At 35.9% G+C, this 12,609-nt stretch overlaps 1 protein-coding gene across 1 annotated transcript; it reads left to right on the forward strand.

Annotated features, from left to right (window-relative positions):
• Nucleotides 1-1,173: 1,173 nt before the first annotated feature.
• Nucleotides 1,174-11,675, forward strand: LOC136217478 (potassium transporter 5-like). The gene is made up of 8 exons (XM_066004079.1): nucleotides 1,174-1,426; nucleotides 6,291-6,512; nucleotides 6,654-6,902; nucleotides 7,106-7,109; nucleotides 8,067-8,386; nucleotides 8,540-8,707; nucleotides 10,343-10,597; nucleotides 10,834-11,675. The coding sequence occupies exons 1-8, from the start codon at nucleotides 1,174-1,176 to the stop codon at nucleotides 11,673-11,675; spliced, it is 2,313 nt and encodes a 770-aa protein (XP_065860151.1).
• Nucleotides 11,676-12,609: the final 934 nt, after the last annotated feature.

The raw sequence follows: 12,609 nt of genomic DNA on the forward strand, positions 1-12,609 counted from the left end.
AGAACAAAGGCAACGTCAATAAAGTCAAGCTGAATGTTCGTCAGGACAGCACGAATGATCCGTTAAGTAAAAGACAAGATCCGACAACGTCTGCGCCAATACAGAAGCCTTGGAATTACACACAGAGTCAATTTCGAGATGTATGGGTCAACTGGCATTTGGCTAAAAGACGAAACTGGTGCTAGAAGACGAACCTGTAGGAAGAAGACAAACCTGACGCCTGCTAATTTTAGACGACAGGATTGGCCTGCAAATCTGTATGCTGACCAAACGAATGACGCAAGAGAGCCATTTGAATCCAACGGATACATCCAGATTCAAATGATTGAAGCATCAGATTTCAACCATAAAAGGACAAGTTTATCTCTTGGATCCTTTGCCGAAGTACAAAAAAAATGCATACATACAAGCACATACAAATAAGAAAAGCAAATACTTACACCCAAATCCCATCTCTATGTAAAAGTCTAGATAGAATTTGTATTCATCTAAAGTGTTCTTCATCTAGAAAGAACTGATTTGTATCAATTGTAAAGATTGAGAAAGTGGTGCTGAGTACTCGGTTTTAGTACTCAGCGGTAGAGAAATCTGGGTGTTCGGTTATAGCACTCAGTAGGGTTGAGTAGACGAATAGAGGACGGTATGCTTGCATACTCAATTGCTTGTAAACGGTTTATGCTCTACCTTTAAAAAGCTCAGTAGTGGATTGAAAAAGCCCGGAAGGATTCTGGGGACTGGACGTAGGCGGAGAGGCCGAACCAGGATAAGTCTGCTGAGTTATTTCTAACCCTTTCTCAATATATATATTTGTATGTGTTGCTTGCGTTAATTACTCAGGATATAAATCATATAAGCTGACTCTGAGTAATCGGAGTGCTGAGTTGGAAGCTGACCTCAAAAGTGTTAACTCCCAACTCACAAGTAAAACAGTTCTAGTCAGCTTCTGACTAAAGTTGTCTTACATCTCACTCGGCTGTGCTGACCAAAATTGAGTAAAGTAATTAAAAGAATTATATTAAGTCAGCATAATTAAGCGAAAAAGTTACATTAGTTCCTAACCCCCCCTTGGAACTAATTACATGGGACCAACAAAAATCCATTACCTGGATCGGAAAATCTCAAGAGTATTTACTCAGCATGCTTAGTGCCAATATCAGAATCCCCGCCGCTAGTATGGAAGAAGGCATGCGGGTTTTCCAGGGTCTTAGGGAGAGTACAAGTCAAATGCAGCTGTATTCCTCGAAGCTGACTCGTGCTGTTCTTCATAGGGCATTCACTGCTCCTCCTCCTCCTCCATCTCATGATGCTGGCAAAACGGGGGAAAAGGAAAAGCGAGCTGCTGGAACTCAACAGAAAACAGGAGAGGCATTTGCTTTCGGAACTCATCTGAAGTCTGGGACAACTCTAGTGATTCCGGGCAATCAAGGTCAGCAACAAAGAACCGCCAAAGGCAAAGGAAAAGCTAACCAAGCTCAAGTCAATATGAAGAAATAGATTAACAACAGTCTTAGTTCTTGATTTGTAACCTTATCTGGCGTATTCTGTTTTGTTAACACTGACCTTCCATATATATATATATATGCATCTTCTATCCAAACTGACCTTACTTATGTGATGCTTACCTATTGTGCTTAAATGCTGATCTGTCATAACTAACTACTCATTGAACAACTTGAATCTTGTGAACATAAGGAAAATACAAGTAAAACATACTCAGCACACATAACTCCGATACCAATATGATACCACTGATACCTATGTGCAACACTGAGTAACAACTACATGTTCCAAGCATTGAACCTTTTCTAAAAACTGACATAGGTTCATCTGAATTAGATCTTGGAAGGTCTAGAATTGAACTAAGTCAGTAAAGGCATGTCTTAACTTCACTCGATTAAATCTTAGAAGGTTTAGAGTAAATTTAAGTCAATAGATGCAACCCTTAAGGGGGGAGTAACTTCAGAAGCATAAAAGGTAAATCAATCATGGTGAACTTTAATGCTGAGTTCCAAAACTAAATACTTTTGCCAACATCAAAATGGGGGAGTTTGTTGAAACACCTTTCCACATGATTTTGATTTGACAAAATTATTTAAGTTAACCTCATGATTAAGACAATTAAATTTATGTGCTTTGATTTAATTGTACTAATATGTTTGTTCAATGTTGAGTATGAGAATAAATGAGAACAGGAATAAAAAGTAAAGACAGATTGAAGTCAGCATGAGAACACAACACAAGCTGAGAGGAGTGTAACTCAGCATTATAGAAGAAAAACCATCCTCAGAAATAATGCTTGAAGACAAAGCCGACCGAAGACGCTGAGTGGAATGTTACTCAGTATCTACTAAAAATAAAGAACAAAGGCAACATCATAAATTCAAGCTGAGTGTTTGTCAGGACATCGTGAATGATCCATTTATTAAAAGACAAGATCCGATAAAGTCTGCGTCAATACATAAGCCTTGGAATTACGCACAGAGTCAATTTCGAGACGCATGGGTCAACTGGCACTTGGCTAAAAGACGAAATTGGCATTAGAAGATGAACCTGGAGGAAGAAGACAAGCCTGACGCCTGCTAATTTCAGATGACCGGATTGGCCTACAAAATCTGTATGCTGACCAAACGAATGACGCAAGAGAGCCGTTCGAATCCAACGAATACATCCAAATTCAAATGATTGAAGCATCAGATTTTAACTATAAAAGGACAAGTTCATCAGTTGGATATGATGCCGAAGTACAAAAGGAAATAGCATACATACAAGCACATACAAACAAGAAAAGCAAAAACTTACACCCAAATCCCATCTCTGTGTAAAAGTCTAGATAGAATTTGTATTCATCTAAAGTGTTCTTCATCTAGAAAGAACAAATTTGTATCAATTGTAAAGATTGAGAGAGTGGTGCTGAGTACTCGGTTTTAGTACCCAGCGGTAGAGAAATCTGAGTGTTGGGTTATAGCGCTCTGTAAGGGTTGAGTAGACGAATAGAGGACGGTACTCTTGCATACTCAATTGCTTGTAAACGGTTTGTGCTCTACCTTTAAAGAGCTCAGTAGTGGATTGAAAAAGCCCAGAAAGATTCTGGGGACTGGACGTAGGCGGAGAGGCCGAACCAGGATAAGTCTGCTGAGTTATTTCTAACCCTTTCTTTCAATATATATTTGTATGTGTTGCTTGCTTTAATTACTCAGGATATAAATTGTATAAGCTGACACTGAGTAATCAGAGTGCTGAGTTAGAAGCTGACCTCAAAAGTGTTAATTCCCAACTCACAAGTAAAACAGTTCTAGTCAGCTTCTGACTAAAGCTGTCTTACATTTCACTCGGCCTTGCTGACCAAAACTGAGTAAAGTAATTCAAAGAATTATATTAAGTCAGTATAATTAAGCGAAAAAGTTACATTAGTTCCTAACCCCCCCTTGGAACTAATTACACGGGACCAACAACCCGCCCATCACCATGAGTATTCTTACTTAGAATTGTCACGGGATGGACAATCCATGGTCAGTTCGTGTTCTATTGGATCTTGTACAGTTTTATAAGCATGTGAAAGGAAATTGTTTGCCTCGTATTGGAGAAGCTCTAGGGATCAAGAAGCACTTAGTTGGTTAAAGAACAAGGGAGTTGATGAGTGTATTATTGAGACAGATGCTAAAGTTGTGGTGACCGATCTTGCTTAATAACTTTATGATATGGTATTAGATGATTATAGGAGTCCGTTGTCAACCTATTTGGGGAGGGTTCTTTCTCTTTCCTAAACTGGTCTCATGGGGGATTGATCCATTTCTCCTTGTAGGGAAAGGGTGTCTCGGTCCGATGGCACTGTATCGGGAAGAATCCTTTCTCCTTAGATTGGGTGTCCAGATATTTTTTTTTCAACTCTTTAGAGAACCGTCGTGTCAGCGGTAGAAGCTTCAGACAGTGTGGTGTCTGTTTGAGTAATTTGTGCCTTTAGGTTTTTTCATGTACCTGAATATTTCTTCTGTTACCACTAGTTTCTTTTTCACTTATGCCATTTAGAGGGCATTCTTAAGCCTCATGATGCTAACGATCTCCTAGACAGAGTCAAGGTTTCACGCCTAAAAGCCTTTATTGTTTGGGCTCGAGGGATTCTCCTTCTTCCAACATTTCTAGGATTGGGTCGTTATTGACCCTGCGACTTTGGTATGTTTCTTCTTCAATGTTTCTCTAGATCTCTGTTGTCGGGAGTGCATTCGTGGAAGGGATTTATAGAGAACTACTTAAACGAGCCATCGTTGTATCAGTCCACGCTCCCTGCACTAATTTGACGTGGCTGAATCCTCTAAGTCCACATGTCAACGTGCAACCGCATATAAGCAAGGTCAAAAGGGGATGTTTGCATGGCAAACCCGCTCGATGCCTAAGTCAGTTTGTGGAGAAGACTAAAGGATGATCACAATCAGTAATTTGAAGCTATTATGTAAATGTGCTATGAACCTATTTACCTCGAGCTGAGCTTACTCTATTTTATACTAGTGTTGAGCTGTGGAAGACTATTATGGATCGTGGATCAGGGTGGGTCACATATCTCCTATTGATAGGAGAGTGTGAGCCCAGATATCGAGGCCTGATATTCCTCAACGCCATTTGGCACGTGATTCCCGGGGTCCGGAGTGGTTAAACACTGACTGGATTCTTGACTAGGTCTTGTAAGATCTCCAGATCAAGCTTCTAGTACACCGTCGTTTGGTTGTGTTTTATACAATGAGGAGCTGCATATTCTATCTTCTAGAGGGTAGGTTCGGACATTTGTAGTTCCACCTGACAAGTTTATATTTGCCTGATATCACATAGTAAACTTTTTAGATAAATTTGTTGTGATTAAGGCCTATTGCTACAAACTGTTTTCTATTATTGATAACTAGTAGATATTAGTTAACCTTTTCTATTAAAAGCATCTATTTTCGAAATTTTACCAAATACTTTTTTTTATCTACTGTTTAGAATTAAAAGACAAAAAGTAGTTTTGGAAAATGGAACTAAACATGCACTAACTTATATATGACAGACTTAGGTATTGACATTTTTATAGATTATTTGTAATTGGGTTAGTAGCGCATTAAACATGTTGCATATAATCAATGTTTGGTAAGTTCAACGTGATCGTTAAATAACATGTCAAATAACGGTAAACCATTCGGTTCAATTCCCTACTAGATAAATGTAAAATTGATTTTACTTAAAAGATATTAGGTGTACATTGCATTTCTCCAAAAACAATTGAGGTAAATTTCCACATTTATATCTAATTTTTAGGGTAAATTACATACATAGTGTACAACCTTTATCCAAAATCACACTTTGGTGTACAACCAAAATTTTATCACACTAAAATGTACAACCTTTTAGTGACCTCCCACTAAAGTGTATAGCCGGTAATTATGACCGGTCAACGCTGGTCAAACCGCCATGTCATCAATTTTCATTAACATAATGGGCCCATGACATGTGAAATTACTAAGTTACCTTTTTATAAATTCAATCCAAAAACCATCAAATAATAATTACTTTTACACCATTCAATTAATTCCTCTTCTTCTCTTGTACAGACATACTTCTCTCTCTTCCCTTGTTCTTCTCTCTCTTCTACACATTCTCTCTCTTCGCTTGTTCTTCTTTCTCTTCAACACAAAGGAACCCAGATTTCTTGGAGCCTCCAACATCAAGATTTTTTCAAACTTGATTTTTAAAAATTGAAGATCAATTCTTCAGCAAAAAAAATTGAAAGATCAAATTATAAATAACTCAATATAAATATACACACAGTATTGGATGATATTTCTTCACCAAAAAAAATTGATAGATCAAATTATAAAGTAACTCAATATAATATATTACACAGTATTGGATGAATAAAAAAATCTCCAACTCTTACATGATATCAAACTAAAAAAGTTCAAAAACTAAAGTTATTTAGAATATCATTTCTTTTAACTCTATAGTAAAGGGATACATGTTATCAGAGGGCTCATCTTGATCGATGGTAAAAAAAAAGAAAGATATTAATGTTAGTAAAGTGCAAAGTTTAGAAATCATTGCGCTATTAAGTTGCAAATTTCAGACGCCCTAATGTCATGTTTTAAAGTTTAGGGACCATAATGTCAGGAAGGAAAAAGTTGAGAAGTGTAATTTACCTCTCCAAACTGTTTAGAGTAAAAGAAGTAAACGGTCATATAGATAAATTCTAATGTGAAATCGTGACTAATATAATCCCTCCACTCAGATAATGACATGTCACCGTTTGGATTGAAATTTACGGATAGAAAACAGGGGAACAATATGGAAGCTAGCATTTCAATGTATAGGAGTAGTATATGGAGATTTAGGAACATCTCCATTATATGTATTAGCTGGCATATTTCCCGACGGAATAAAGAGGGAAGAAGATGTTATCGGCATTCTTTCGTTGATTATTTACTCCATCCTTATTATCTCCTTACTTAAGTACGTCTTCATTGTTTTGGCCGCTAATGATAATGGATATGGTAAGTAACATATTGATCGAATGCTTCACGTGTCAAATTAAAAAAAAAAATCGAGAATTAATCAACAAAACTCGAAAAGAGGAGTTGCGCGATATGTTTTTAGGATTTTAATTGCATGATTTAATAAAATTGGATATGTAGGGGGGACATTTGCAATGTATTCGTTGATATGTCGACATGCGAAGATCAGTTTGATACCGAACCAACAAGCAGAAGATCGACAAGTTTCGACTTATAAATTAGAAGGACCAACTCAACGAGTCCAGATTTCCACAGCAATCAAAAGCACTCTCGAGCAAAGTTACTTAATGAAGTACGTTATATTGTTCACAACCATGCTTGCCGTCTCCATGGTTCTTGGAGATGGCATTCTCACACCCTGCATTTCAGGTAACTAATTAACGTTTTTTACAACTTAACTCTATGGCACGAAAAAGTCGCTGTGCCTGTCAATGGCAAGGGTAGAAGTAGCGGAGTTAGGGAGGGTTGTCGATCCCCCCGACTATGGGAGAAAATAGTGAAAATTTAGATTTATTATCGCTAAACATAAAATTTCCGTCGGTAATTTCACATTTACTCAAATTTTATAAAAGTTCTGCGATACGACGGAAAGGAATATCCTGTCGCTGATTCTTAATCCCCAAAAATCTGTGTTTTCATGCTAAATTTTTCTCCAGTGACTTTCTGAATTTTTGCTTCTGGTTACGCCACTGGTCGATGATAAAAATTTAGTAAGATACATTTTTTGGGGATTAAAAATCAGGACAAAAATTCCGTCGTTAACTCCTCAAGCTCCAAAAGTAATGAAATTGCTAACGAAATGTTTATGTTTAGCGACGGATATATTACTATAAATATAATTTTTGTTATTTTCTTTCTGGATTCGGAGCCAGAAGGACCGTCTGTTACACCTGTAGTACCACCATGAAATCTACATCAATTTTTTTGTTCATAATTTTTTGTGAAAATACTAATCAACATTACCGACGAATTAAAATACGTTGGCAACGGATAGGATACCACGGGTAATGTCAAGTTTATTTTTGAATTACCCGTATCCATCTCATTATCCTAACTGGTGTATTTCTTGAATCTTACACCCATTCGTTTAAATTGCGGGTATTTGCACAAGTACCCTTACCTGTTAAGAATCGAGCACATGAAATGTATAAATTACAAATCTAATAAAACATAAATTTAATAAACCATCCACAAATTTAACAAACATTTTAAATCACTCAAACTATCAAAAAATTAAAAACACTAAAAATAAAATTTTGTTTTGATACAATGATAATCTTCATTTTTTCCTCCATTCGATGTCCACATTCATAAACCTTCAAGAGAATAAAATTTATGTTGCAAATACATTGCGGGTATCGAGTACCCTCGGGGATAATCCTATATACTTGTCTCGTACCCATCACAAATAATTTTATTTGGATCCCATACCCTTTTAACAAGATTCGAGTAATCTCATTATAGGATCGGGTAGTGCCGGAAACCCGCAAAATCCGTACCCGTTGCCATCCCTACTTTTGGCCACCCAATAAGGATTAAAATCGCATATATTAAAAACTCATATTCTATAGCAATACCTGGACTTTCACAAGATGTGATAATGTGGGTTTCAGTAGTGATATTAATATTTCTATTCCAAGTTCAAAGATTTGGAACAGAAAAAGTTGGATATACATTTGCTCCAATTATTGTAATATGGTTTATTTCGATAGCATGTATCGGAATTTACAACTTTGTCAAGTACGATCCTGCTGTAATCAAGGCCGTCAATCCTTGGTACATTATCAAATATTTTCGCACCAACAAAAAAGATGCTTGGATTTCTCTTGGCGCTGTTGTTTTATGCCTCACAGGTACGGTAAATTCTACTGTAGACCGGGACCACCAGCACTCATCCCTCCAGTTAGAATGATGTGACATTATTATCTGAGTAGATGAGATGAGTACTGGTCGCGTTTTATTGTAAATTTTTTATGATATTAACGAAAAGAAGAATGGATTTTCAGGTTCGGAAGCGTTATTTGCTGATTTGGGACATTTCAATATTAAATCAATTCAATTGAGCAGTTGCAGTGTGCTTGTTCCATCTGTGTTGTTAGCTTACATTGGACAATGTTCTTATCTTGTTAAAAATCCTCAGGATGTTACTGCTGCTTTTTACAAGTCCATTCCAAGTAAGTATTTTCCTCATTTTTTATATTATTTTCAGCAATTATTTCCATTTTTTTTACACTTTATTAGGGTTGTAAATAAGCCGAGCTGCTTATGAGCGGTGCGGCATTCAGCTCGATAAAAGTTCGATTGTGTTCGATTCGATTTATTAAAGAGCCGAGCTTGAGCAAGACGAAAGTCGACTTAAAAGCTCGTGAATGCTCGATAATAGGTTCATGAACAAGCTCGATTATAATGTTTATGAACAAACTCGATCGTGAGCAAACTTGGTTAGATTATTTTTTTAATAATAATATTTCTATAAAGGGCGAAATGTAAAACAACGTAGTTTTGTAGATTTCAAAACTATGTAGTTTTGTGTTAAAGAAGTTTCAAATGAACATAATTAACGAGATGTTCGCGAGCGAAGTTCATGAACGGAATCAACAAGCTACTCGCAAGCAATGCTTGTGAACAAGCTCACGAGAAGCTCATAAGCATGACGTTGAGATTGAGATCGTCAATTTTCTAACGAGCGCATGCCAAAGCTCGTCTCAATTCGATTACAATCCCACTCTATTTTTACATATAAGTAAACCTGGGAATTTTTCGTGTTCGAGTTCGTGTCGTGTCATTTTTAGGTTTGTGTTAAAAGTGTAAACCCAAACTTAACCCAAAAATTTTCGTGTCGCAGTCGTATTAACCTGTTCGAATTAGTATCGATTTCGTGTCATGTTTTCGGGACATGTAATTTTGTTATATATATTAACGATAACCCTTAAAAATATAAGAGGATATTGTACTATTTTTAAATACTTTATGTTATTTTTAGATTAGTATACGTAAATACTAACCCAACGAAAAATTCGCTAATATCATGTTAGAGGGTCATGTAATGTGTTTATAACAAATTAGGAAATTCGAATCATATTAGCAAATAATAATAATAATTTTATTATCTTTATTAATAAAATGACATAAAAACACGAAAACACGAAAACATATAACAATAATTTTAAATATTGGTGTCATTTTCGGATTAGCATATCAACTCCAACCCCAACAATTTGAGTGTCAGTTTCGTGTCAACTAAAAAATGATACATTACCTACTTTTACCGGGTATATCAGAAAATTAAATTTAGGGATAATTGAGAAAGCATCTAAAAACTAATTGAAGGGTGAGTGTTCTACTGCAATTTGAACCAAATACAAGGATGTAAAATTATTTTTGAAAATACACATATAAATTGGGTAAATTACAGCCATAACCCCTAAATGTTGGGGCACTAACATTAATTGTCCCCAAACTTCAAATCTTGACATAAGTATCCATGAACTTCAATTTTTACTCGCATAATAACAGTCCAAATTACCGTCGACCATGAAAGTATAGATATTTTTGGGATAACAAATCAGCGACAGAATATTCCGTCCGTAATTATATATTTTTATGTTTAGATGGAACTATCATCGTAAATATAATTTTCCGTTAGTTTCTCCTAGAGTCGAGTTCTACGCTGATATCAATTAATGTATTTAGCCAAATTGTAGTATGATTTAAATTATTTACTCAATTATTATTTTTTATTAATTATTTTTATTAAAATTTTCATTTATACATATTTAACTAACTATGTTTCTTATATATATATGCAGCTCCATCGTACTGGCCACAGTTTATTTTAGCAATATTAGCAGCCATAATTGCTAGTCAATCATTGATATCTGCTTCGTTTTCAATGATCCAACAATCTGTAGCACTCGGATGTTTTCCTAGAGTCAAGATTGTTCATACTTCTCTACAACACGAAGGACAAGTTTATGTCCCGGAAATCAATACTCTCTTGATGATCGCCTGTTTAGGAGTCACTCTTGGCTTCAAAAACACTTTGACTATTGGCAATGCTTATGGTAATTTTAAATATAAATTGCTTAAATTATCCAAATTGACCTAATTCGTGTTCAAGAAAACACCGACAGATTATAAATCCGTCGGTAAATGGTCGTCTTTGATTGAACAGCGACAGATTCAAATTCCGTCCTAAAGGATCATCTTTGATTGAACAGCGACAGATTCTAAATCCGTCGTTAAATGATCGTCTTTGATCTTCTTGTTTTTTAAAAGTTTCTTGATATGATTCGTGCAGGAATTGCAGTGACATTGGTTTTCGTAATCACATCCGCAATGCTAGTTCTAATTATGGTTATGATATGGAAGACAAACATCTTCATTATAGTCATCTATGTAATAACCATTGGTCTAATAGAGTTAATATTTTTAAGTTCTACCCTCTACAAATTTACCGACGGAGGCTACCTTCCGTTACTCTTCGCCTTTGTTCTAGTGTTCATTATGTTCATTTGGAACTACGGCTACCGAAAAAAGTATGTCTTCGAGCTTGAAAATAAAATTTCAATGGAAAGACTTTCCGAAATAGTCTCCGATGATTCGATCATTCAACTCAAAGGCATCGGGTTGTTCTACACTCAGCTTGTTCAAGGCATAACTCCGGTGTTCAACCATTACATTTCAAAAGTTCCCGCGTTTCATTCCATTCTTGTGTTTGTTTCGATAAAGTCGTTGCCGATTAGTAAAGTTCCTAGCGAAGAACGGTTCTTGTTTGAACGAGTGAAGACTGGGGAGTCGATTTTTCGATGCGTAGTGAGGTACGGGTACAAGGATTCGAGACAAGATCAAGAGAACTTTGATCAAATGTTGGCTGAACAATTGAAGGAGTTTATAGGAGAAGAAGGTGGTAGTAAAGAAAAGGAAGAGGAAATGAGAAGAATTGATCAAGCAATTAGGGAAAATGTTGTGTATTTAATGGGGGAAAGTGAGGTTATGGCTTCAAAGGAATCAAATTTTGTGAAGGTTTTGGCTATAGATTATATGTACAATTGGTTAAGTAGGTGTGTTCGGCAGCCCGATGAAGTTTTCATGATTCCTCGGAAGCATTTACTCAAAGTCGGGATGACTTATGATGTTTAAGTATGAGATTTCTTGAATGGTTACAGTATAAGTTATTATGGTTAATGGGAACTTGACACGTCATTACGTGTGACATGTCAAGTTCCATGCTTGAATTTTCCCGTTTAAGTATTTCATCGATGGATTTGTATTGATTCATTGGAAGAATTTTGTATGTTGAAAAGTGAGAATGATTTATGACGTTTAAACATTACGTCTTCTTTTTTGATCCCATATATTATTATTGTATGGTGGTAGAACTACGATATCAAATGTGGTGGTGAAAGCAAACAGAGGATGAACTCTGATTTTGCCACTAAGAGCTTTTATGGCGAAAAAATGGCATTTAATGGCGAAATATTTCCCTACAGAACGCACGATTTCTTGTAGTGTCTAGACGAAGAACCTCCGAAATCATCTCTCTTAGAGTGGATTCTAATGGTTAAAAGTGCATGCAAATATCTCTGCACCTTCTTCGTTTACCTCTGTAGTGAAGTATATAGTGTTAGAATTGATTAATATTAATCCTTATATTGAATGAAAGATTAAAGGTCATTGATTACTCATATATTATTGGAGTGGATGATAATATAGAGAATAAACCATTCTCCGTTAAAGTCTCTACAACTCTGTTATCCTCACGATAAATATGAGATACCACTACATGCATAGCAGAGATATACTTGAGACAAATTAACTAGTTATGTCTAAGATCCCAATGGACATCCTACGGTAACTAGAGCCACACTCCACCAAAAAACAATGCCAACCCTTTTTCTAAGATGTAGAAATAGTATAAACGACTGATTTAAGCTCATTAATATAAGCAAATGAATTATAAACATCCTTCTTGGAAAACCTCTATCTATTCTGCAAATACTTCTAAACCTACTATCCTTAGAGCACCATCGACTGACCATCTGTGTTAACTCTTATCCACCCTAAAGCTAAATGA

This window comes from Euphorbia lathyris, chromosome 2 (assembly GCF_963576675.1).
Source record: "Euphorbia lathyris chromosome 2, ddEupLath1.1, whole genome shotgun sequence".
Classification (NCBI taxonomy): Eukaryota; Viridiplantae; Streptophyta; class Magnoliopsida; order Malpighiales; family Euphorbiaceae; genus Euphorbia; species Euphorbia lathyris.

What these genes read in the sequence shown, in the direction of transcription:
- LOC136217478 (XM_066004079.1), top strand. Translation starts at nt 1,174, where the DNA reads ATGGAAGAAGGCATGCGGGTTTTCCAGGGTCTTAGGGAGAGTACAAGT. An exon ending in CGCTAATGATAATGGATATG is followed by an intron (nt 6,513 to 6,653) that starts GTAAGTAACATA and finishes TTGGATATGTAG; the next exon opens with GGGGGACATTTGCAATGTAT. An exon ending in GACTATTGGCAATGCTTATG is followed by an intron (nt 10,598 to 10,833) that starts GTAATTTTAAAT and finishes TGATTCGTGCAG; the next exon opens with GAATTGCAGTGACATTGGTT.